Below are 27155 nucleotides of genomic sequence, written 5' to 3' on the forward strand. Positions count from 1 at the left end.
TAAGTGGGGCCCGTTCGTGGAAGCATGTGAATGCTTGGCTAATTTCCACGAGCGTGCTGTGCCAAGCCGTCATCTGAAATACAGCTTGCTGGAACCTGGAACACTTTCCCTCTTTGATGTGTCAGGAGATGACGCAGAACACAGACGACAGGCAGGACTGAAACCTTGGGGAAGCCTTGTGGGAGATTCCTTCCAGTCAATATTTACAGAAAATCCTGGACTCATTTTGACCTGCATTGATTAAAGAAAGTGTTTTGTAAGGAAGTAAAGGAAATCAGGTTTTTTTCCCTTATTGTTGAAAAAAGGTTGGTGTTGTTTTGAAAAAGTGTTGAAGCTCCAATTACTGGAAATTTGAAAAAGAATGGTTCTAGTTGAAATCTTATACGCTAATTTTAACTTTATTTATTTTTCATAACTTTGGGTTGCAGGGTCAGAAATGTCATTGCTAACTGTATTTGTAAACCTGTTATCCCTAAAAGCCTGCCTCTGCTGTAAAGCAAGGGATAAGGTCTTGTTTTGTTTCCTTTGATCAAGGAATAGAATATCGCTTGTTGGCTCTGAAACAAGAAGTCTTAAATTTAAACATCCTTTTGCTTTTCTCAGTGAAATAACACAGAAACAATGTAAAGGTTACTGAACTAAACATGTGTGTATCTCTTGAATGGTGCTGAATATTAGGACACAGTATGCGGTTGGCCTTTAGCTTTTTGCATTTTTGCATTGCAGCCATATCATGATGGGGTTTTGATTACTATTTGCATAATTAACTATTCATATATATTTATAGAGCAGTTATGGTAATATAAATAAAAATGATAGAACTATTGTAAGAATACTGAATGAGTCATGACCATATTGATGAAAGGGAAAGTCTTACCTAGGTCAATTTTCCTTTCATCTCTGAGGTTCTTCCTGGTCAAGGCAAAACAAAGCCTGGCAAATAACAATCCATTGTGTAATGATATTATATTGCTCTGGACACAGGTAGGGGTTTTGGCAGGCCAGTCTACACTGTAATACCAAATTAGTCTAGTAGATTTTTGTGCCAAGGGCATTAAGCGTCATAGTAGATGAAACATTCAAAACTTATTTGTAAATAAGAGTATGAGATGAGTGTAGGTATCTAGGGAAATATTATTATCCCGGATTACCCTGGGAAAGCTTTCACTCCCCTTACGTTGAACCCAGCATAATTATTTGGATTGTCTCATTTCATTTTCACAGCAACTTTATATGATAGATTTTATTGTTATAATAGCCATTTTGTAAATAATGAAACTGAAGCTTAGAGTGGTTTTATAGTTTGGCAAGAGCTACATGGCTAGGAAATTTAGGAGATCTTTAATTTAGATTAAAGTTAGGGTCATACCAATTGAGAATATATTTAAACCTATATATATGGGCTTCTATATACCAGCTCAGCTGGTAAAGAATCCGCCTGCAGTGCAGGAGACTCCAGTTCAATTCCTGGGTGGGGAAGATTTGCTAGAGAAGGGATAGGCTACCCACTCCAGTATTCTTGGGCTCCCCTGGTGGCTCAGCTGTTAAGGAATCCGCCTGCAATGTAGGAGACCTGGGTTCGTTCCCTGGGTTGGGAAGATCACCTGGAAAGGGAAAGGGCTACCCGCTCCAGTATTCTGGCCTGGAGAATTCCATGAACTGTATTATATTCCATGGGGTCGCAAAGAGTCAGACACGACTGAGTGACTTTGACTCACTATATATGTATATAGAGAGATAGAGGAGTAGATACATATGGATATAGATACAAATATATCTGCCATGTGCCTTTTTGGTTAAGTAATATATGAGGCTTTGGCTAAGTAATTTCAAATCCTTTCATGTCTGCAGAGATAGATCTTTCTTATCATTGTGTGAAATTACATCTTTGTAAATACTATAACATAGTGAGACATTTTCTCTATCTTTGAATATTTATATAATTTTCCATCTTGGGGAATTACAAACGGTTCTTTAATGAACTTCCTTGCACAGATATCTGCACACTAGTAAATATCTCTATAAATACTTACATGTAACATTATTGGATCAAAGGCATTTACATTTACAATCCAGATAGCTAATTTCAAATTTTGACTTTTTCCCTGCTTTTTCAAGAGTATTTCTCCTATATCCTCACAAACACTAAATGTTGCAGGCTCTTTTAAAAAGTCATCCTATAGGTGAATATATTGCATTTCCTTCTTAAATTAATTTTTAAGAAGAAAATTTTTTTTTAATTTTATTTTATTTTTAAACTTTACATAATTGTATTAGTTTTGCCAAATATCAAAATGAATCCACCACAGGTATACGTGTGTTCCCCATCCTGAACCCTCCTCCCTCCTCCCTCCCCATACCATCCCTCTGGGTCGTCCCAGTGCACTAGCCCCAAGCATCCAGTATCGTGCATCGAACCTGGACTGGCATCTCGTTTCATACATGATATTTTACATGTTTCAATGCCATTCTCCCAAATATTCCCACCCTCTCCTTCTCCCACAGAGTCCATAAGACTGTTCTATACATCAGTGTCTCTTTTGCTGTCTCATACACAGGGTTATTGTTACCATCTTTCTAAATTCCATATATATGCGTTAGTATACTGTATTGGTGTTTTTCCTTAAGAAGAAAATTTTTAATGAAATTGAGCATCTTTACATCATTTATTGAACAGTAGTGTTTCTTTGTTGAATTCTCAGTTTCCTTCCCCCTACTTATAGACGTAGTTTTTAAGTTGATAAAACATTTCTTATATTACAAATGTTCATATTTCATCTTGGTATTTGGCAATATATTCTCCTAATATTTGACCTGTTTTATAATTTCATTATGGTGTATATTGTTACCTAGAAATTTTCAGCATCAATTTTTAATCAAATAGTTTATTTTCTTTAGGCTTTTTAGGATCCGTGGCTTTTGGGGAAGATTCTCTCTTGCCTGTTAAAAACACTGTTGCATATTTTCCTTTAGCAGTTTGTCGTTGTTCAGTCATAAGTTGTGTCAGACTCTTTGCAACCCCAGGACTGCAGCATGCCAGGCTTCCACATCCTCCACTGTCTCCTGGGCTTTACTCAACTTCATGTTCATTGAGTCGGTGATGCTTTATAACTGTCTCATCCTCTGCCACCCTCTTCTCCTTTTACCTTCAAACTTTCCCAGCATCGGGATCTCTTCCAGTGAGTTGGCTCTTCGCATCAGGTGGCCAAAGTATTGCAGCTTCAGCTTTAGCATCAGTCCTTCCAAAGAATATTCAGGGTTGATTTCCTTTAGGATTGACTGATTTGGTCTTCTTGCAGTCCAGGGGACCCTCAAGAGTCTTCTCCAGCACCACAATTCAAAAGCATCAATTCTTCGGTGCTCAGCCTTCTCATGGTCCAACACTCACGTCCATACATGACTTCTGGAAAAACAATGACTTTGTCTACATGGACCCTTTATCTGCATAGTGATGTTTTGCTTTTTAATACTCTGTCTAGGTTTGTCATAGTTTTCATTCCAAGAAGCAAGCGTCTTTTAATTTCATGGTTGCAGTCACCATCTGTGATGATCTTGGAGCTCAAGAAAAGAAAATCTGTGTGTCACTGTTTCCACTTTTTCCCCATCTATTTGCTGTGAAATGATGGGAACAAATGCCGTGATCTTAGTTTTTTTTTTTAATGTTGAGTTTTAAGCCAGCTTTTTCACTCTCCTCTTTTACCCTCACTGAGAGGTTCTTTAGTTCCTTTTTTTTTGCCATTAGAATAGTATCATCTGCATATGTGAAGCTGATGATATTTCTCCCAGCAATTTTGATTTCATCTTATGGCTCATCCAACCTGGCATTTCTCATCATGTACTCTGCTTATAAGTTAAATAAACAGAGTGACAATATACAGCCTTGTCTTAACTCCTTTCCCAATTTTGAACCAGTCGTTTGTTCCATGTAAGGTTCTAACAGTTACTTCTTGCCCCGCATACAGGTTTCTCAGAGGCAGGTAAGGTGGTCTGATATTCCCATCTGTTTTAAGGATTTTCCATGGTTTGTTATGATCCACGTGGTCAAAGACTTTCTCATAGTTGATGAAGCAGAAATAATTGTTTTTCTGGAATTCCTTTGCTTCCGCTGTCGTCCAGCGAATGTTGGCAGTTTGTTCCCTGGTTCCTCTACCTTTTCTAAACCCAGCTTGTACAACTGGACGTTCTTGCTACACATACTGCTGAAGCCTAACTTGAAGGATTTTGAGTGTAACCTTACTAGCATGAGAAATGCATGTAATTGTTTGGTAGTTTGAACTTTAGCAGTTTAATAATTTATTATTTTTTTGTCCTTAGCCAATGTAAATTTTACTTTTGTTAATCATATGAAATAGGAGTTTTTTTTTCCAGGAAGATATCTCTTTCTTTCCCTACTATTTTTTGAATAGATCACCCAAACTAATTTGAATAGAAAAGTAGAGGAGAGAAGCAGAAAGTACAAAAATAGATCTGTCTTTGGGCAAAGTATATTGCCTTAATAAATGAGGTTTTATTATCTCTTCTGATATCTGATAAGGTCTGTTTCCATTCTTATTCTTAGTTTGCAAACAGCTTCCTAGTTTCCAGGAATAATGTTAGTGGAATTTCTATTTTGATTGCCCTGTATTCATAAATTAAATTGGGGCAAACAGACATTTACACTAATTTAGGATCATAGGTGATTTTACAATATTAATAATTTTAATCCAAGAACATAGAATGGCATTACACTTACTCAGGGCTTTTTAAATTTTTCACTTACGTTTTAAAGATAAGGATACCGTTGTACATTTATAATCACTAATTTTATAATTTATGATCTTGTCTATTATATTTCGTAAAATGACTATGGATTTTTTGGTCAGTTTCCAAATTCTGTTTTCACTGAACTCTTTTTTTTTTTCTCCCAAAGGCAAGACAACACTTTTAATTTCTTTAAAACAACATTCGTATTTTCTATCTATAGGTCTCACAATAAATTTGAGGTTGTATGATAATTTATCACAGATATAATAGTTAGGGAACTACATTTCTAGAAACACACTTGCTTTTCTTGTAATTATCCTCTTCATTTATAGTAGCAGTAGCCCAAGTTTGGCTTGCATAAGTTTAAGAGAATGATTTTTTTACATGAGTGAGGGAATGTAGAAATCACTGAACTCTTGTTAGTTCTAAATTTTTCTATTTAACCTCTTGGATTCTCCAGGTAAACAAAAGCTTAATTCACGAATAATGAATTCTGGCATTTTTTTTCCTTGTATTTATAAGGGTGCCCACATAATTTACCAGACAATGAACAGGCTGAGGATGAGAGGATATTACATTATTTGTTCTCTACAGAATGAGATGGTGATATGGTCCTCTGATTGCTAGATGCCTCAAACATTATTTAAAATATTATTTTCCAGTCTGTAGTTATATAGTTAGTTTTCTGTTTGTTTTATTTAATTTTGGGATATCCCTAAATGAACTTAATAAACCAGCCATTTTGGGGAAGAATATTTGCTAGCAGGTGTGTGTGTATACACTCACAGTTCAGTTCAGTCGCTCAGTCATGTCCAACTCTTTGTGACCCCAAGAACTACAGGACTCCAGACATCCCTGTCCATCACCAACTCCTGGAGTTTACTCAAACTCATGTCCCTTGAGTCGGTGATGCCATCCAGCCATCTCATCTTCTGTTGTCCCCTTCTCCTCCTGCCCTCAATCTTTCCCAGCATCAGGGTCTTTTCCAATGAGTCAACTCTTCACATCAGGTGGCCAAAGTACTGGAGTTTCAGTTTTGACATCAGTCCTTCCAATGAACACCCAGGACTGATCTCCTTTAGGATGGACTGGTTGGATCTCCTTACAGTCCAAGGGACTCTTTAAGAGTCTTCTCCAACACCACAGTTCAAAAGCATCAATTCTTTGGCACTCAGCTTTCTTTATGGTCCCACTCTCATATCCATACATGACTACTGGAAAAACCATAGCTTTGACTGACAGACCTTTGTTGGCAAAGTAACGTCTCTGCTTTTTAATATGCTGTCTACGTTGGTCATAACTTTCCTTCCAAGGAGTAAGCGTCTTTTAATTTTATGGCTGCAATCACCATCTGCAGTGATTTTGGAGCCCCCCAAAATAAAGTCAGCTACTGTTTCCACTGTTTCTCCATCTATGTGCCATGAAGTGATGGGACCAGATGTGAGAGTTGGTCTTTAAAAAAAGCTGAGCCGCGAAGAATTGATGCTTTTGAACTGTGGTGTTGGAGAAGACTCTTGAGAGTCCCTTTGACTCCAAGGAGATCCAACCAGTCCATTCTAAAGGAGATCAGTCCTGGGTGTTCATTGGAAGGACTGATGTCAAAACTGAAATTCCAATACTTTGGCCACCTCATGCCAAGAGTTGACTCATTGGAAAAGACCCTGATGCTGGGAGGGATTGGGTACAGGAGGAGAAGGGGATGACAAAGGATGAGATGGCTGGATGGCATCACTGACTCGACGGACATGAGTTTAAGTAAACTCCGGGAGTTGGTGATGGACAGGGAGGCCTGGCGTGCTGAGATTCATGGGGTCGTGAAGAGTTGGACATGACTGAGTGACTGAACTGAACTGAACTGATGGGACTGGATGCCATGATCTTAGTTTTCTGAATGTTGAGCTTTAAGCCAACCTTTTCACTCTCCTCTTTCACTTTCATCAAGAGGCTCTTTAGTTCTTCTTCACTTTCTGCCATAAGGGTGGTATCATCTGCATATCTGAGGTTACTGATATTTCTCCCGGCAATCTTGATTCCAGTTTGTGCTTCTTCCAGCCCAGCATTTCTCATAATGTACTCTGCATAGAAGTTAAATAAGCAGGGTGACAATATACAGCTTTGATGTACTCCTTTTCCTCTTTGGAACCAGTCTGTTGTTCCATGTCCAGTTCTAACTGTTGCTTTCTGACCTGCATACAAATTTCTCAAGAGGCAGATCAGGTGGTCTGGTATTCCCATCTCTTTCAGAATTTTCCACAATTTATTGTGATCCACACAGTCAAAGGCTTTGGCATAGTCAATAAAGCAGAAATAGATGTTTTTCTGGAACTCTCTTGCTTTTTCCACGATCCAGCGGATGTTGGCAATTTGATCTCTGGTTCCTCTGCCTTTCTAAATCCAGCTTGACATCTGGAAGTTCACGGTTCACGTATTGCTGAAGCCTGGCTTGGAGAATTTTGAGCATTACTTTACTAGTGTGTGAGATGAGTGCAATTGTGTGGTAGTTTGAGTATTCTTTGGCATTGCCCTTCTTTGGGATTGGAATGAAAACTGACCTTTTCCAGTCGTGTGGCCACTGCTGAGTTTTCCAAATTTGCTGGCATATTGAGTGCAGCACTTGCACAGCATCATCTTTCAGGATTTGAAAGAGCTCCACTGGAATTCCATCACCTCCACTAGCTTTCTTTGTAGTGATGCTTCCTAAGGCCCACTTGACTTCACATTCCAGGATGTCTGGCTCTAGGTGAGTGATCACACCTTCATGATTATCTGGTTCATGAAGATCTTTTTTGTATATTTCTTCTGTGTATTCTTGCCACCTCTTCTTAATTTCTTCTGCTTCTGTTAGATCCATACCATTTCTGTCCTTTATTGAGTCCATCTTTGCATGAAGTGTTCCCTTGGTATCTCTAATTTTCTTGAAGAGATCTCTAGTCTTCTCCAGTCTATCATTTTCCTCTATTTCTTTGCATTGATTGCTGAGGAAGGCTTTCTTATCTCTCCTTGCTATTCTTTGGAACTCTGTATTCAAATGGGTATATCTTTCCTTTTCTCCTTTGCTTTTCACTTCTCTTCTTTTCACAGCTATTTGTAAGGCCTCCCCAGACAGCCATTTTGCTTTTTTTCATTTCTTTTTCTTGGAGTTGGTCTTGATCCCTGTCTCCTGTAGAATGTCACGAACCTCCGTCCATAGTTCATCAGGCACTCTGTCTATCAGATCTAGTCCCTCAAATCTATTTCTCACTTCCAGTGTATATACACATACATACACTTATATACATATATAAAAATACATATACATTCTGTTATAAACGTATTAAATGCAGGAGTAAAGTTGAGTTATGTTGTGGTATTAATGTCATTTGAATCTTTGTTTAGCAATCATATAATTGAACCTATTAGCAGAAGTAGAGTGGCAGACATTAATGGAATAATTTCCAATCATCACTGCCAATAGTTTCCAGGACATGTATGTTCCAGATCCAATTACTTTTTGTGTGTGTTATTAAAGTTTGTTTATCTAGGCATGCTATATTGTGATCCGTTCAATTGTCCATGTTTTCCAGAAGATACAGATTTTTTATAGTGTCTTATATTTGAAATACATATTTCACTTCTACATTTGAATATATGAATCCTTGTTTATTCTTTAGGATTCAGCTCAGATAGTTCCCCTTCCATGAAATTATTCCCTTTCTCTAAACGATAAAAAAATTGCTTGGTATATTCTTTTGTCACATCAGTTATCACATATGTGGTAGTTGTTTATTTTTATTTCTGTCTTCCTACTAAACTGTGAGCTTCTTGAGATTGTGCTTTCTTCTGTGTCTAGCATAATGTCTAGCATAGAGCTGGTACTGTATACATTTTTGATGCATGAATATATGTGAATTAATGATTACCAAAACATATAAGGGAAGTGAAAGATCAAAAAGGCTATCTTAGAGAAAGTCATAAACCTGACAATTTAAGAAAAACACTAGAAGGTTCTATGGAAGGGGCATAGGAAGCATATTTTATGAAAAGATAAATTTAAAAGATATGAACCCCATAGTCTAGAAGTCTTCCTTTTGATGCAGAAATGTTTTTTTTGGTGGAGAAATGTGGTAAAGACCAACTGTGAATGGTACATGGCTATGAAAACATGTTGAAAGTCAGGAACAAAGACTATAAATGACACGATTTTGAGAAGTGTGTAGAATTAGGAACCACACTACATCTGTTTCTGTGTATCCAATATGTATTTCTGGTTTATAGATTACCATATATAGCATGTAAGAGCTGCCAGTTTTCCAGTAATATGAATGTAAACCACATCTGGACTAGCAGGGCTGGCTTTATAGACAATAGGCTTGATTTCTTCCATCTCTGACCTTCAGTCCTGCTTTCTACGTTTATTGTCACTTTTTATGTATATTTTTTAAAAAACTGCTCACTCTGAGATTTTAAGTTTTGGAGGACATGACAGAGTTTTGTCAGGCAGAGTTTGAATACTTTATAACTATTGAATTTAATTGAAAATGTCAGTTTTTATCATGTAAATTAATTTGGTTTGATGAATTATATATTTCTTTCTTTTAAATATTCTTCAATGTCTTAAGTGAGGGATTATAAACCAAGTTCCAGTTACTTTTAAAATAAATCAAATACTTCAGCAGAAATAAGGACAATAAGTTCCTTATGGCTACATTTGAAGACCACATATAATGATGTTTTGAATGACTTAGGTCAGGAAGAAAGACGTACCAATATTCTATTTTTTCTGCAGATCTTCAGCAATATTTTGATAGTGATTTCATTAAAATGTTCAATGAGAATTTAATATATATTTGCATGCAAGTAAAATGAGAGATGACATATGAGAGCTTAACACTGCCCGGTACAGTATAGAACAGAAGTCAGTTTCGGTGATTCTGTGTTTCCATATAATTCTAGTACCAGCACACTACAACACCAGGGCTTCCACAAGACAGGCATGAAATGGATTCCGCATGGGCATTTGCTCTAGCAGCATGCTCAAGATGCTTTACCTTAGTTTTATTGCTGCTAATATGGTATAGCCTGATTCTGTAAAAAGTGATAAATATTGATAACCATGTAATGATTAGCTGCTGGTTACTCTTGTCTCTCAAATTATTCAAAGTGGTACATTTTTAAATTAGTGAGTTACTTTTATTCTGATTCCATTTTCCTTTTCCTAACATTTCTATTGATTTGATGACAAAACAGTTGTTTAGAAGAAATTCTTCATACAAAATTTGTAACGTATGTAGTTTTGGATACTTAGCAGAATTTTTTTAAATTAAGAAAGCTGTCTTTTCTGGATTTTCATCTTATTGTTGACATCTTACTACAGGTCTTCAGCACATACTCCAATGAAGATTATGACAGGAGGAATGATGAAGTTGACCCCGTGGCTGCTTCGGCTGAGTATGAACTTGAAAAACGTGTAGAAAAGCTGGAACTTTTCCCAGTGGAACTAGAAAAAGGTATATGAGCTCTGCAATGTTAATGTTATGCTGGTATTCTAATAGTATAGAAATGACTTTATTTTTCCTAAGTATAGCCTTTTTTTCCCCCTAAGGATTGGAGAAAGTTTTCATTCTCATGGAAAGTTTTATTTTTTAAATTTCAAAAACAGTTTATATGAGTTCTATATAGATGATATATTGAAAGACTCCTTCCTTACCATCTCTCCTGAAACCCATCTACTTTAGTTGGCTGGATTTGTGACTAGGAGTAGGGAAGTGTGGATGAGGTCTGATGTTTTCTTGTATTCCTGCAAACCACTGGTGCATGTGAAGAGTCCAGGCAGAGTTGCTATAAGTGAGAGCTTGGGCTAGGTGGTTGTTTGGGGTTATTAAAGATACAAAAGTGGAAGTGCAAGTCAGTCACGCTTGACTCTTTGTGACCCGATGGAATTCTCCCGGCCAAAATACTGGAGTAGGTAACCGTTCCATTCTCCAGGGGATCCTCCCAACTGAGGCATCGAACCCAAGTCTCCTGGATTGCAGGAGGATTCTTTACCAGCTGAGCCACCAGGGAAGCCCATTAAAGATATAGGATCCTGATTGAAGATCTTGATTAAAGATACAGGATCTAAGCAAATAGATATTCTGCATTCTTGGATGGGAAGACTCAGTATAGGAAAGTCTCTCCTATATCTGATAGGTATCTTCGATCCTGATAAAGTAATATATAAATTTAATGCAATTCAAATAGAACTGTCATCAGTTACATTGGGAGAGGGGATAGCATAATACAGTACTAAATTTTACATGGAAAAATACAGACCTAAGAGAAATATGGAAAAGAAAGTGAAAGAATTTAATTTCCCAAATATCTGAATGTAATGTAAATCCTCGATAATCAGAACAAATTGTAATCATACAGCAGTTGATCATTGAAACAAATTACAAGGTCCAGAGAATGATGTTAGTGTGCATGAAAATTTAATAACTTGACATGTGAGATACTCTAGGAGTAACAGGGTACTTTACAAATTGTTCTGGCATAACTGAGCATCTATCTGAAAGAATGTTAAGTTGGGAAAACTTCATTTTCATTATATCATATAGAAAGCTAAACTACATGAATTAAATAATAAAATATTTAAAAAACAAAGATATTTTATGAAAACGTATATCTACATCTGGGCTTCTGGGAGGAAGGGCTTAACCGTTTGGAAAATCAGAAATTATAAAAGAAAGATGGTCCAATTCACTCATTCAAAATTTTAAACTTTTGAAGGCAATATTGTCAAACAAAGCCAACAGATAAGTGATATATTTAGGAGGGGAAATATTCATTATAGGTGACATGGAGTTAATAGCTATAATATTCTAAGAGTCTGTAAATTATCAGGATGAAAGAGACAGGCAAAACTCATTAGAAAAATTGGTACTTTACTTTAGAGGAAATTGAATGACCCACATTCCTATGAATACAAGCTCAAACCTCACTAGTTGTGAGGGGAATGCTGAACCAACATGAGATTTTTTTTCCTGGTAGAGAAAATAAGCTCTGAGCTCCAGAAGGTGGTGTCAGCATCTTTCTAACATAGCCTTTGAGTCTTTTCCATCTTTTCCTGGATGTTTTGCATACTTCGTGCTCTGCCTGTTCCTAATAGAATATATACAGAGGAAGACAGGGTGGCTGCTGGGTTCTTGATGGTGCAACCACAGAAATCAAAGCCTTCAAGCGTGTGGCTCTGGACTTCACCCATGCCTGCCATCTCAGAGAAGCTGTACAGGGATGAAATCAGTCAACTAATCTCTGGGTTGATTGTACTCTTCCTTTAGTTTTCTTTCAGTTATCGCCATGTCTTTCAAGTGGTCTGCACTGAGTTGAGAGTGGCTCAAGCCAACATACTGCTTTGCCCACAGTTGCATTTTCATCTTTGCAAGACTGAGTAATTTTCCAGTTAGAGCATCAAGAGGAGCTATGAAAGAAAGGGAGATGATTTTACTAAAACCTGAGTCCAGGGAGAGAAAACGGATTTAAAAACTAAGATATAATTTTCATGCAGGATATTTGTTGGTAGAAACCATTAAATGGCATAGTAGTACAGAGAATCCACATTTGAGAGGAGCCCTTTGAGTATACCGAGTATGGTAACTTAACGTTGGCTTGATATGTGTTAATTCATAATGAACAAAAGCTCTGTAAATACAATGAATACGAATAAGAATCCCCCTAATACTTAATATTCACCAAAGATTTCATACAGGATATAAGCCCTGCACCATTATTCAATGTGGAAAAGTCTACAGCAATCATCTCTTAAACAACACAAGAGCAAACTCACTAAATGTAAACACTGGGAAGGCTTTTGGGCATTATTAATCCCTTCATAAATATAAACATTCACACTCTAGAGAAATGTGAATATCTATGAATGTGATAAATATGTGCAATAATTCTGAATACAGCTGACTTTTATACACATAAGAGAATTTATGTAACAGAAGCAACTGTATACATGTAACCAATGAGGAAGAGCTTTCAGCACAGATCTGACCTTCTTATGCATAAGAAACCTCATTCTAGGGAGAAACTGTAAAGCTATAGCGAATGTAGGAAAGTTTTAGAACGAGAATGCCTCTTAATGAATATGAATACCTATACCAGGGAAACAATTAGAATGTAATAAATGTGGAAAATGATGTGTGCAAATATTCTAAATGTAAGGAGTGAAGGAAAGTCCCCAGTGATCACTCATTTAGTCAACAGTTCTCACAGCAGAGAGGTACCTATGCCTAAAATTAATGCGGATGTGCCTTCAGCTGGAGATCAAACTCTGTACTAGCTTTCTTTAGCATACAACTGAGCAAAGACATCACACTTCTGCTAAATGACATATTTTTAAACATATGTAGACTAAAAATTTGTCATATGTCTTATCTCCCCAACTAAGCCAAATCTTTTTAAGACATAACTGCCTTATAGGCGACCTCAGTAACAGCCACTCAGACGTTTCTAATGTTTTTTCCCCACGCCTTTTTAGGCGCCTTAAGTGCATTCTGCACTGGTGCAGTGGTGGCAGTGCGATGCCACCCCATTTCAAAATGGACCAGTAAGACCAGCACACGCAGGAATGCAGGGGGACAGGCCTCGCCCGACTGTGACGGGAATGTGAACTGGCGCAGTCTTTACACAGGGTAATTTGGCAACACGGAGCAAAAGCCTCCTATCCTTTAAACACAAATTCAACTCCCAGGAATTTATCCTTAGAAAATATTTTCCAAGTGGGTAAACAATCTGTAGCAGCCCAGGGCTAGCCCAAGCACAAATGTGCATCCATACTAGGCTACCCACGCAATACTATCCATGCAAGACCACGCACTGAGAAAAAACATACAGGTGTGTGTGTCGAGGCCCATTGTGGATGGCCTGTGCCTGGCCTGTGGATGCCAGCTAAGGAGTTTAGCCACTGGTGCGCCAGGCAGGGCTTCAGAGGTTCTGAGTGGGAGAGCGACGTGAGTCTTCGCGAGGATTAATCTGGCAAGTGTGGAGGACAACCTGGAGGTGTGGGGACAGGCAGGGAGGAGCCTGGTGCCAAGCCACAGGAGCTGCCCCTGGGCTTAGGTGGCCTGGCAGAGGGCAGGGTGCCGGGTGGGGGGCACCTTGGAGGCAGCGGGCCTGAAGCTCGGGAGAGGGGCCTCGGGGAGGGGAGCCATATAGTGTAGACAGGGTGAGTGTCTGGTCTGGGGGTAGTATTAGACAGCATTTAGATATGCCACTCCAGTACTCTTGCCTGGAAAATCCCATGGGCGGAGGAGCCTGGTGGGCTGCAGTCCATGGGGTCGCTAAGAGTCAAACACGACTGAGCGACTTCACTTTCACTTTTCACTTTCATGCATTGGAGAAGGAAATGGCAACCCACTACAGTATTTTTGCCTGGAGAATCCCAGGGACGGGGGAGCCTGGTGGGCTGCCGTCTCTGGGGTTGCACAGAGTCAGACATGACTGAAGCAACTTAGCAGCAGCAGCAGCAGCAGACTAAAAATGTAGGATTATGAATTGTACTTAGAAATATTTAAAGCAGAAGCTAGTAATAAGTAATAATCAATGAGATGAACCCTATTCAAAAAATTACTAGCTGAAAATACTTAGCAAATTAAAGGTTATTGCTAAAGAGTCTTTTAAAAGCATGAAACATTCTATTGAGCACATGAGCCAGTTTATTTTTTTTAATCAATCCAACACTGTTGATTATTAGTTCATATCTATTTTTATACAGCTAATGCACCATTATTATAAAGACTTTGAGGCTATCGGAAAACAACTTTGATTGTTAACCAAAAAATGTGGAATGCAACTAGTGTATCTTTTATTTCATTAATGTTAAAATATATGTGTTCACAGAAAGGAAAATTGTATCTGAATTAAAAAATGTGATTGTCAATATTGTTCAAAGGTCCAATAAAATGAAAACAGAAGTGAGTGCCTGTTTATAGAGAAATGGTTGGATAAATTATGACACCTTCTCACCATGAACTGTTATGATATTGGTGATTTAAGGCTATATAAGTTGATATCTTATCATTGGATCAGAAAAATAAGCTGCAGAGAGAAGTAGGTATAATATGATTTTGTTTGTGTAAAGGAAATAAGAAGGAAAATTAAACACTATATAATATGTATATTCAATTATATGTACATATATGTGTATATTTTATCTGATCATATGTTTATATGCTTGTATAGTAGAACAGAGGAAAATATTGAGAGATACTTACCATCTTATTAACATGAATGGGCACGTGGCCCAAGTTAAAAGAGAAAAAGAAGACCACATAAATAGATGGGAAATTCCAGATGTATTATAATCACAGTAATTTAAAATTATATACTCAAACATACATATATGTGTGAGTATGTATGCTCTGTGCTTAAAAATACTGTATTATTTAGTTAGGCTGTGTTTTCAGATAGATTGCTCGATAATCAAGTTATTACCTTTTCCAGGGATCACAATGAATAGCCAACTGCAATAGTGAAAATAAACTAACGAGCCTTTTAAGGGATCTTATTTAACGTCCTTGCTCCCCAGCATAGGATAAAATTCTGTCAAAGCAAACATGTCAGTATAGTTCACAAAGAACAAAATTAAAAGCAGCAAATAGATCTCAGAAGCTAATTATGGATGAGTGTAAAATTAAGGTTGTTCACTTTTTTCCTTTTTCATAGATGAGGATGGACTTGGCATAAGTATTATTGGAATGGGTGTTGGAGCAGATGCAGGCCTTGAAAAGCTGGGGATATTTGTCAAGACAGTGACAGAAGGCGGTGCTGCTCAGCGAGACGGCAGGTAAACCAGCTACTGTTAACATCTAAAATCTTCTGGGAAAAGTTTCTGGGAATTTCTTTCATTGGTAGCTTTCTTTTGATTTTTTAGAACAGAATTTCAGAGTGTGTCTCAGATGTGGAAAATGTTAAGACATTTGAATTACTTTCTGATTTGTAGTCAGAATATATTTCTTTAATGTATATTAGATAAATAGGTGGATGGGTCTGTTATCTATTATCTGTCTTCCTTTGTATATATCCATTCATCTGTCTAGCTCATGGATAGTGATCAGAAACATGGTATATATCATTTGACAATATGTACTATGGAGATCAGCATATAGTTTCACTTGAGACATATCAAGACAAATGATAGTAGTTCTGGCTCTTCGGAAAATGACAGTGGTAGGAGAGAGAATAGGAACTTGGATCCTGCAATGATGGTGATTGTGGAGATCAATGTCTCTCAAAATGTGTTGTCTAAAAACATAGGTTCTTGAGTGCCATCTAGACCTGTGGAATCTCTCAGAGAGGGTTAAACATCCTCTTGGGATAACTGGATACACACCAGAGCCTCAGATGTTCATATTTTATGTCCGAGCTTTCATCATCTTGAGCTATAAGTATCTTAAAAGATTTTGATTAATCCTTATCTAGCTACTGATGCAACAAATTGGGGATGATACAGAGGATTGGCAGTAGAAATAAAAGTAGACTAAAAAATATGAGTGCCAAAATCAATGAAATCTAATTTTATTTTTTTGAGAAAGTTAAATACTAACGACTGGCTTTGATTTTTTTCAGGTTTAAGTTTGTATTACTTTTACGGTCTTATCTAGAAATAATAAACCATGTTGAAAATCATTTGTGAATCTCCAGTGAAACCAATAGTAGTAATATTTCTTTTATAATTCTAAGAACATATTGATATCCGAAGATGTTTCCCAAGAGGAACTAATTTATTTAAATAGAGGACTGATAAATAAAACTGATTTATGTAAATAGAAAGCCACACCTTCAGAGGAACTAAATTGATTTGTTTAAATAGGAAGCCACACCTTCATTATCATCTTTTTCTATGTGGTTAGGGATCACATCTTACCAGAGTAACCTTATTTGTATTCCCATAACACGTTCGAGAAGACTCTTGAGAGTCCTTTGGACTGCAAGGAGATCCAATCAGACCATCCTAAGGGAGATCAGTCCTGGGTGTTCATTGGTAGGATTGATTTTGAAGCTGAAACTCCAACACTTTGGCCACCTGATGCAAAGATCTGACTGATTTGAAAAGACCCTGATGCTGGGAAAGATTGAGGGCAGGAGGAGAAGGGGACGACAGAGGATGAGATGGTTGGATGGCATCACTGACTCAAAGGACATGGGTTTGAGTGAACTCCAGGAGTTGGTGATGGACAGGGAGGCCTGGCGTACTGCGGTTCATGGGGTCGCAAAGAGTCGGACACTACTGAGCGACTGAACTGAACTGATCTGAACACTTGAACAAAAAAGGTCTGAAATGAATGTTTTGAGTGAATCTTCAGCTGACTAGGTGTTATACTTAAAACAAAGAAAGTGGGATATTAATATTTTGTGTTTAAAAGTAATTTATTGTCTTACTGAAGGAAATAACTTCTTTGCTCTGTCAATGGATTCTATAATTGTTGTTGTTCAGTTGCTAAGTCGTGTCCGACTCTTTTACAGTCTCATGGACTGCAGCATGCCAGGCTTCCCTGTAAAATAAGATATTCCTATAAAAGATTGTATTTTGTGATGATAGTAGTATTTCCTAAGTGGCACCCCACTCCAGTCCTCTTGCCTGGAAAATCCCATGGATGGAGGAGCCTGGTGGGCTGCAGTCCTCGGGGTCGCTAGGAGTCAGACACGACTGAGCGACTTCACTTTGACTTTTCACTTTCGTGCATTGGAAAAGGAAATAGCAACCCACTCCAGTGTTCTTGCCTGGAGAATCCCAGGGACAGGGGAGCCTGGTGGGCTGCCGTCTATGGGGTCGCACAGAGTCGGACACGACTGAAGCGACTTAGCAGCAACAGTAGTATTTCCTATTATTAATTTAGAACCTTTCTTCCAAGAGAGTTAAAATTTGTTTGCCAAAATCTGCATCATTTTTCTTTGTTTTGTGAGAAATATAAATCGTTCTAAAGTGACAGGGAATAATTCTTATAGTTAATATTAAAACACTATTAATTATCAATCACCTCTCTTAAGTAAATAGGCCCCAAAGCCAAACCGAAACACCAATTGATTTAAAGCCAAAAATGTAGAAAATTTGAGGTCTTGTCTTGTGGCCCAGTGGGTAAAACTCCACCCTTCCAGTGCGGTGTAGCTTCAGCCCCAGGCGGGGCGCTAGGATCCTACATGCCGAGCGACCCAAAATAAATACATTAAGTACTCTTGTTCTCCAAAAAACACCATTAAAATAGTGAAAAGGCAATTCACTGAAAAAAAAAAAGAAAATTTCTTATTAACCAGTTAGTCAGTTCCTGTTTTCTAAACTCAGAACTATTTGTTTTTGTATCACTCATTTTTAAAATTAGGTTTCTTTTATGTTAACCTGTTTACTGATGTTTTCTCCTGTGTAGTTTTAATTACATTGATATGAGAACTTTGCTTTACCCATCCCAGTGTGCATTTCCTCAGACCTTGTAAATGAATATTTACCTAGTACAGTAATCCTGCTGTTGTTATAATACTTAATAAATGCCTCAGTGAATATATTTAAAAAGACAACTGGAGGTAATGAAATGAGAATCTTTGGGATCATGTGACCTATATATATATATACACATATATGTGTATATATATATTTGAAAATAAGTGGTCACATTATGGCAGTGTTCACATCTTTTAAATTATTATACTTATTTCCACCATTAAAGGTATACTCATTTGCATAGCATTTATAATTTACTATTCAAAAGTTATCAGTGTAAAAAAAATACAAAAGGAACATTTTGGTTGCTGTCTCCAGTCAATACATGTATACTTACTGATATAGAAATATATTGTATACTTACTGATATAGAAAGTTATTTGTACTTACTGATATAGAAATATATTGTATTAAGGATTTACAAAACAGTATGATGAGTATAATGCGGTTCTTATGCAGATATGTTTTCCATTCTTTTCATCCCTCTCCCACCTCACTCCCATCTCTCTCTCTCTTTTTCCTCTTTCTTTCTCTCAAGAAACTTAGAATTAATATACATCAAAGGGTTGAATGGCTCTAGTCTATGTTTCTATTTCAGCAAATATGGAATATTTAATCTTTCTATAGAGAATATGTAATAATACTTCATATAGTTTAAACTGCAACTAAAATAATCACCATGTGGCCATGCAAAAGTTACCCTTCAGAACTCAGTTGTGGACAAAATTAAAGTTCCAGGTTAGATGTTCCTTTTACCTTTAAAAGACTGTACTATAGCTTTCTAGCTTGCTGTATTATAGCTTTATAGCTTATAGCTTTCTAACTTCTTGATAACTCTTCCTTAAGAAAATGATTTCAGTGTTGTCTCAAATTTGGTCAATCTTCTTTCAAGGTGTGTCAAATAAACAGATATATAGAGAAAATACTTTTCTCCCTCCTCTTCCCTTACCACCCCTGATACGATAAGCGTTTTTTATTGTGATGTTTTTACCCTTCCAAATGTCTCAGAAACTAATCACAGATAGTTTTGAGTAGTTTTAAAAATTTACCATGGATATATATCTCCTGAGTATCTAGTATAGTTAAAAAGTTTTGGGTCTCCCTTACTATTCGATATTATATCTTAACATTCTGAATTTGTCTTCATGTCTGTCTGTATCATTTCATATGACACCTGAAATGTTGGAGGTGCTCATTAAATATTTGTTGAATAAGTGAATATACCTGTGTTTCAGTTGCTTTCAAAACATTTATTCTTGAGACCTAACATTTTCTTTTTCTGTTCTTTCCTCTCTTTTATTGTGCTACTTTGCCTTATAATTTAGAGGGTAACTTGTAATTTAGCTGAGTGGCATGATAGCCATTTACACTTTGTTTGTTCTAAATTTTTATTAAAATACTATTCAGTTCAGTTCAGTCACTCAGTCATGTCTGACTCTTTGTGACCCCATGAATCGCAGCATGCCAGGCCTCCCTGTCCGTCACCATCTCCCGGAGTTCACTCAAACTCACATCCATCGAGTCGGTGATGCCATCCAGCCCTCTCATCCTCTGTCGTCCCCTTTTCCGCCTGCCCCCAATCCGTCCCAGCATCAGAGTCTTTTCCAATGAGTCAACTCTTCACATGAGGTGGCCAAAGTACTGGAGTTTCAGCTTTAGCATCATTCCTTCCAAAGAACACCCAGGGTAGATCTCCTCTAGAATGGACTGGTTGGATCTCCTTGCAGTCCAAGGGACTCTCAAGAGTCTTCTCCAACACCACAGTTCAAAAGCATCAATTCTTTGGCGCTCAGCTTTCTTCACAGTCCAACTCTCACATCCATACATGACCACTGGAAAAACCATAGCCTTGACTAGGTGGACCTTTGTTGACAAAGTAATGTCTCTGCTTTTGAATATGCTGTCTAGGTTGGTCATAACTTTCCTTCCAAAGAGTAAGCATCTTTTAATTTCATGGGTGCAATCACCATCTGCAGTGATTTTGGAGCCCCAAAAGATAAGGTCTGACACTGATTTTACTGTTTCCCCATCTATTTGCCATGAAGTGATGGGACCGGATGCCATGATCTTAGTTTTCTGAATGTTGAGCTTTAAGCCAACTTTTTCACTCTCCTCTTTCACTTTCATCAAGAGGCTTTTTAGTTCCTCTTCACTTTCTGCCATAAGGGTGGTATCATCTGCATATCTGAGGTTATTGCTATTTCTCCTGGCAATCTTGATTCCAGCTTGTGCTTCTTCCAGCCCAGCGTTTCTCATACTAAGTTATTAACCATTAATTTTTGCTGCAATAATGTTATGAATATACACAGGACACATTAACAAAGTGGCTAGTTTGTAAAGCCAGCTTCCTGTAAATTGCATTCCAGTAGACAGTATTTCCAGGGATAAACAGGTATTTCCTCTGCTATTTTGGAAAAATTTTGGAAAGCATAAGTTATCTGTAAGCTTTCTACTCTGGGATGGTCTGATGAGGAGAAACTGTCCAATTAATTTTTACTATCATGACTCATCCCTTCTTTTCTGCTATTTTAATTATGAGCCAAGATTTGAAAGAGATTATCAGTTACTACTTTATAAAGTTGCATCTAAAAGTTGCCCTCTCTCAAGGTAAAAAATTCAAGCAAAGTGGGTATCAGATGCCAAAAAACTTTTCCCTACCAGGTAAGCACTTGCATAGTAAATGCGCTGCATGTTCACAACCTTCTGGGTTGTAGGGTCAGTCCATGGTTGCAGTCACCCCAAGCCAGTGCCCTTTTTTGTAACTAGTATTATTTATTCCCTCACCCATGTTCAATCATTTATTATCTCTCCTCTTTCTTCTGCTCATTTTTATAGTTTCTTGAGTTTGTCTCCACATTATCACCATACAACTTACCTCTAAAAAGGTATATTGAAATGCCCTTCAAAGAAATAGCAAAATCTGTGGCACTTCCCTCCCTCTGTCCCTCTTTTCTAATTTAAAGGTGGCTTTAATTTTCTTGTTTTAATTGTGCATCAGATTTTTAGATCCTTTCTTTAATGAATATCACTTTGAAATGTGAAAAAAATTTAAATCAATACCCTTTTAATGAAAATAATAATAAAATAATATTGAGCTCTCTTTATCTCCTTAATGCTCTCTGTATTAAGGCAGACAGGAAGAATTATGTAGGATCAGAGACCTGCGTTTTAATTGTGAGATGCCTCTTTCTTACACTGGTCTCTGAATTTGGAGAGCAAATCCAGCCACATACCTGTTGCCACTCTTGGTGTTGCCGGAGTGCTTTACAGCTCTACTGTCTTCTGTTTCCAGCGTTCTTTATTCCTTTGTGAAATATGTATTTCCACTTAGTATCACTTTTCTTCTGCCTGCGGGATGTCCTTTACCATTTTATCACCAGATCTGCTGGTGATGAATTCTTTCAGCTTTGTATATCTGAATAAGCCTTTGTTTCACCTTTGATTTTTTAAAATATGTTTTCTCTGTGTATAGGATTCTAGGTTGACAGGCATTTTTTGTCCGTTTATAGCTTTTTCCAGATGTATTTTCTCATTTTAGGTTCTTGGGTGTGCATGAACATAAGGATGCCTACACAGATGAATTAAGACAATTAGGAATTGCTATAATATAAATAATAAATATTGTTTATTTTATGCTTAAATTTATAATATTTGATAAGCATTGTGAAATTTGTTGTAAAACAAGAGCGCAAAACCATTTGTATGAATTAACTGTCCTTTACATTTTGAGAAAATGTCTTGTTGGCTTTGGGTTATCAGTTATAGATTCTTGAGTCCAGAACCTTTAGTCTAGTTATTTTATGGTTATTCACATTTGCATCTTTAATAAAGAACAAGTGACTATAATCCTTCAGTTCAGTTCAGTTCAGTCGCTCAGTTGTGTCCAACTCTTTGTGACCCCATGAACCGCAGCACGCCAGGCCTCCCTGTCCATCACCAACTCCCAGAGTTCACCCAAACCCATGTTTATCGAGTCAGTGATGCCATCCAGCCATCTCATCCTCTGTTGTCCGTTTTTCCTCCTGCCCTCAATCTTTCCCAGCATCAGGGTCTTTTCAAATGAATCAGCTCTTCACATCAGGTGGCCAAAGTACTGGAGTTTCAGCTTTAGCATCACTCCTTCCAATGAACACTCAGGACTGATCTCCTTTAGAATGGACTGGTTGTTTCTCCTTGCAGTCCAAGGGACTCTCAAGAGTCTTCTCCAACACCACAGTTCAAAAGCATCAATTCTTCGACACTCAGCTTTCTTCATATTCCAACTCTCACATCCATACATGACCACTGGAAAAACCATAGCCTTGACTAGACGGACCTTTGTTGGCAAAGTAATGTCTCTGCTTTTTAATATGCTGTCTAGGTTGGTCATAACTTTCCTTCCAAGGAGTAAGCGTCTTTTAATTTCATGGCTGCAGTCACCATCTGCAGTGATTTTGGAGCCCAGAAAAAATAAAGTCAGCCACTGTTTCCCCATCTATTTGCCATGAAGTGATGGGACCGGATGCCATGATCTTAGTTTTCTGAATGTTGGACTTTAAGCCAACCTTTTCACTCTCCTCTTTCACTTTCATCAGGAGGCTCTTTAGTTATTCACTTTCTGCCATAAGGGTGGTGTCATTTGCATATCTGAGATTATTGATATTTCTCCGGGCAATCTTGATTCCAGCTTGTGCTTCCTCCAGCCCAGCTTCTAAAGCAAAACTTTTTAGACTATTTCTACAGTCACTGTAAAATGCCATCATCACTTGTCAAATAAGCATGTGCTAATTTTAGAGACGGAGAAGGCAATGGCACCCCACTCCAGTACTCTTGCCTGGAGAATCCCATAGACAGAGGAGCCTGGTAGGCTGCAGTCCATGGGGTCGCTAGGAGTCGGACACGACTGAAGCGACTTAGCAGCAGCAGCAATTTTAGAGAACGTTTTAAAGTTATAAATGTAATACATGTTTATGGTTAAAAATTTGGAAAGTATAGAAAGTGTAAAGAAGAAAATAAAAATCTCATGTAATCCCACAATGTTGAGTTGACCACGCTTAAAATCTTGCTGGCAAATTTCCTTCCATAGTTTTTTATGTGGATATGCCTAAGTTTACTTTCTTACAGAATTAAGAGCAATTGAACATATAGCTTTATGCATTTTTCATACATTTTATTCATCAAGACAATATTTGTTGAGTGCTTATTATATGTCAGGCAGTGTGCTATGTTCTTTATATTTTGTACCTTTTTAATCTCACTAATAGCTTTGATTAAATACATGAAATTACTGTTATTTCTGTTTTGTATATAAGAAAGCAATGGCTCCTCTTATATAGTCATAGCAAGTAAGTGGCAGAGCCTAGCTGTGAACTTAGGATATCTTATTCCAGAGCCTGTGCTCAAATAGTGTATCACATATTAAATACTTTTTCTACAGCAGACTTTAAAGACATATTATGCCATAGTATTATATATGTAAGTGAAAGTGAAGTCGCTCAATCGTGTCCGACTCTTTGTGACCCCATGGACTATAGCCTACCGGGCTCCTCTGTCCATGGGATTTTCCAGGCAAGAGTAGTGAAGTGGGTTACCATTTCCTTCTCCAGAGGATCTTCCCAACCCAGGGATCGAACCTGGGTCTCCTGCATTGCAGGCAGACGCCTTACTGTCTGAGCCACCAGCAAAGTCCTTGTATATGTAAACCATTTACATACTGCTGTTGTTTAGTCACTAAGCTGTGTCTGACACTTGCAACCCGATGGACTGTGACCCACCAGGCTCTTCTGTCCATGAAATTCACCAGACAAGAATACTGGAGTGGATTACCATTTCTTTTTCCAGGGGATCTTCCTGACCTAGGGATTGAACCCCAGTCTCCTGCATTACAGACAGATTCTTTACCACCTGAACCACGAGGGAAGCCCACATATTGTTATAGTAGTGTATTATTTCAAGGTGTTGATCAGGTTAGCATTTTTATGTAAAAATCATTGTGAATGTCTCTGAAATTTTTTGAAAGTACTTCCTTGAAGCAGAGTTACTATGTCAAAGTGAATTGCACTTTAAATGTTGCAGAAATACGTTGCTAACCTGCCTTTAAGAAAGGTTGTTCAATATATGCTCCCCAGCAGTGTCAAAGAGTAGTGTGTGTGTGTGTGTGTGTGTGTGTGCTTTAGTCATATCTGACCCTTTGTGATCCCTGTGGACTGTGCCCTCCAGGCTCCTCTGTCCATGGGATTCTCCAGGTGAGAATACTGCAGCGGGTTGCCATTTCCTACTCCAGGGGATCTTCCCGACCCAGGAATTGACCCCGCGTCTTGTGCATCTCCTGCATTGGAAGGCAGGTTCTTTACTGCTACACCACCTAGCAAGCCCGTAGAGAAGTCTCCTGCACCCTCATTAAGACTGAATATTGTGTCATAAAATTTTGAAGAACTTGATACTTTCTTGTTTTTAAGTTGTTTACTTAAAACAATTTATATTTCTTTCTTTTTCTAGAAACTATTTTCAGTGTGCTTTTTTCCTGTTGCCTTTTTTACTACTGTGTTATCATCTGTTCTATTAGTGCTAATTTCTACAAATAAGTGGTCTATGTCGCTGATTCGACTTCTTAACTATAGTGAACTTTCTCCTGTTTTCCCACTCTGATAACAAAAAATGATCAAATATAATAGAATTAAAGTGAAAATTTAAACAACACTGTAAAATTCTGTATTTAGTTTCTAGCCTTAATATTCTATCAAATTTATTGCTTTAAAATTATTTACTTCCTTTTTGAGACATCCAAGTAACATTTCTTAGGCCTTATCTTAAACTTCTCAGTGTCATTATAGTCATTCATTTCAATGAGATCCATGTCCCTTTCCTTGATTTTTGTTTGTTTGTTTTTATTGGTGTGTGTGTTTGTGTGTGTGTGCATGTGTGTGTGAGACACAGAGAGAGAGAGAAGGAGAGGGAAAGAGACTTTCCAGGTTCTCCTTCAGTATAGATCCTCCTGTTTTCACCCTGCATTGAAAGAATGCTTCTCTTCCAAGGGGAGCATCTTGAACTCATTTTTGTATTCAAGTCATTTTTTTAAATGACTCTATATAAATTACTCCCAAATTTGTATCCCAGTCTTGGTACATGTAGAACTTACTCATTTATTTCACATGTGTCTTATGATTATCTAAACTTTATCATAAAAGAAGTTGAATTTCTCTTTTCTTTGATCCGAACATGCTGTTTTCTATGTTTATTCTGTTTTTTGTGGCTTTAGATGTAAACTTCCTATTCATATTTTGTTTTTTCATTTTGCCCCATTAATATCTTACTGTCTTGTATATATATATATATTTTTTAGAATGTCCCTCATATTCTTCTTTTTTCCCACTGTTTTAATTTATTAATTGAAGGATAATTGCTTTACAGAATTTTGTTGTTTTCTGTGAAACCTCAACATGAATCAGCCATCAGTTCAGTTCAGTCGCTCAGTTGTGTCTGACTCTTTGCGACCCATGAATCACAGCACGCCAGACCTCCCTGTCCATCACCAACTCCCGGAGTTCACTCAAACTCACGTCCATCGAGTCGGTCATAGGTATACACATATCCCCTCCCTTTTGAACCTCCCTCCCATCTCCCTCGCCATCCCACCACTTTAGGTTGATACGGAGCCCTTGTTTGAGTTTCCTGAAAGTGATGTCACTCAGTCCTATCAGACTCTTTGTGACCCCATGGACTGTAGCCTACCAGGCTCCTCCCTCCATGGGATTCTCCAGGCAAGAGTACTGGAGTGGGTTGCCATTTCCTTCTCCAGGGGATCTTCCTGACCCAGGGATTGAACCCGAGTCTCCTGAATTCCAGACAGACGCTTTAACCTCTGAGCCATAGAGCAAATTCCTGTTGGCCATCTATTTTGTTGCTGCTACTGCTGCTAAGTCACTTCAGTCGTGTCCGACTCTGTGCGACCCCAGAGATGGCAGCCCACCCGTCCCAGTGATTCTCCAGGCAAGAACACTGGAGTGGGTTGCCATTTCCTTCTCCAATGCATGAAAGTCAAAAGTGAAAGTGAAGTCGCGCAGTCGTGTCCGACTCTTAGCGACCCCATGGACTGCAGCCTACCAGGCTCCTCTGTCCGTGGGATTTTCCAGGCAGGAGTACTGGAGTGGGATGCCATTGCCTTCTCCAATCTATTTTACATGTGGTAATGTAAGTTTCCATGTTACTCTTTCCATACATCTCACCCTCTCCTCCCCTCTCCCCACGTGCATAAGTCTATTCTCTATGTCTGTTTCTCCACTGGTTGCCCTGTAAATAAATTCTTCAGTACCATTTTGGTAGATTCCATATATATGTGTTATTAGAACTGACACAAATGCATTTCATTTTATGGCTAATATTCCATTGTGTATATTGTGTCCGTTGTATATGTACCACTTCTTTATACATTCTTTAACTTCTTTATCCATTCATCTGTCGATGGATATCTAGGTTGCTTCCATGTTCTAGCTATTGTCAATAGTGCTACAATGAACAGTGGGATACATGTATCTTTTTCAACCTTGGTTTCCTCAGGGTATATACATAAGAGTGGGATTGCTGGGTTGTATAGTGGTTTTATTCCTAGTTTTTTAAAGAATCTCCATACCGTCTTCCATAGAGGCTGTATCAATGTACATTCCCACCAACAGTGCAAGAGCATTCCCTTTGTTCCACATCCTCTCCAGCATTATTGTTTGTAGACTTTTTGATGATGGCCATTCTGACCAGTGTGAGGTGATACCTCATCGTAGTTTTGATTTGCATTTCTCTAATAATGAGTGATGTTGAGCATCTTTTCATGCATTTGATAGGCATATGTATGTCTTCTTTGGAGAAATGTCTGTTTAAGTCTTTTCCCCACTTTTTGATTGAGTTGTATGTCGATTTTGGAAATTAATCCTTTGTCAGTTGTTTCATTTGCTATTATTTTCTCCCATTCTGAGAGTTGTCT

General features: G+C 37.8%; 1 protein-coding gene across 13 annotated transcripts in view; it reads left to right on the forward strand.

The window, feature by feature from the left end:
- The window catches only part of PPP1R9A (protein phosphatase 1 regulatory subunit 9A), a 349347-nt gene that overhangs the window by 173300 nt on the left and 148892 nt on the right, over window positions 1-27155 (forward strand). For all 13 annotated transcript variants that reach the window (XM_024990823.2, XM_024990825.2, XM_010804004.4 and 10 more), the window contains 2 exons: window positions 10097-10229; window positions 15433-15553. In XM_024990823.2, coding sequence (XP_024846591.1) covers window positions 10097-10229; window positions 15433-15553 — 254 coding nt within the window. The remainder of the gene's footprint in view (window positions 1-10096; window positions 10230-15432; window positions 15554-27155) is intronic.

The sequence above is a fragment of the Bos taurus genome, chromosome 4 (assembly GCF_002263795.3).
Source record: "Bos taurus isolate L1 Dominette 01449 registration number 42190680 breed Hereford chromosome 4, ARS-UCD2.0, whole genome shotgun sequence".
NCBI lineage: Eukaryota > Metazoa > Chordata > Mammalia > Artiodactyla > Bovidae > Bos > Bos taurus.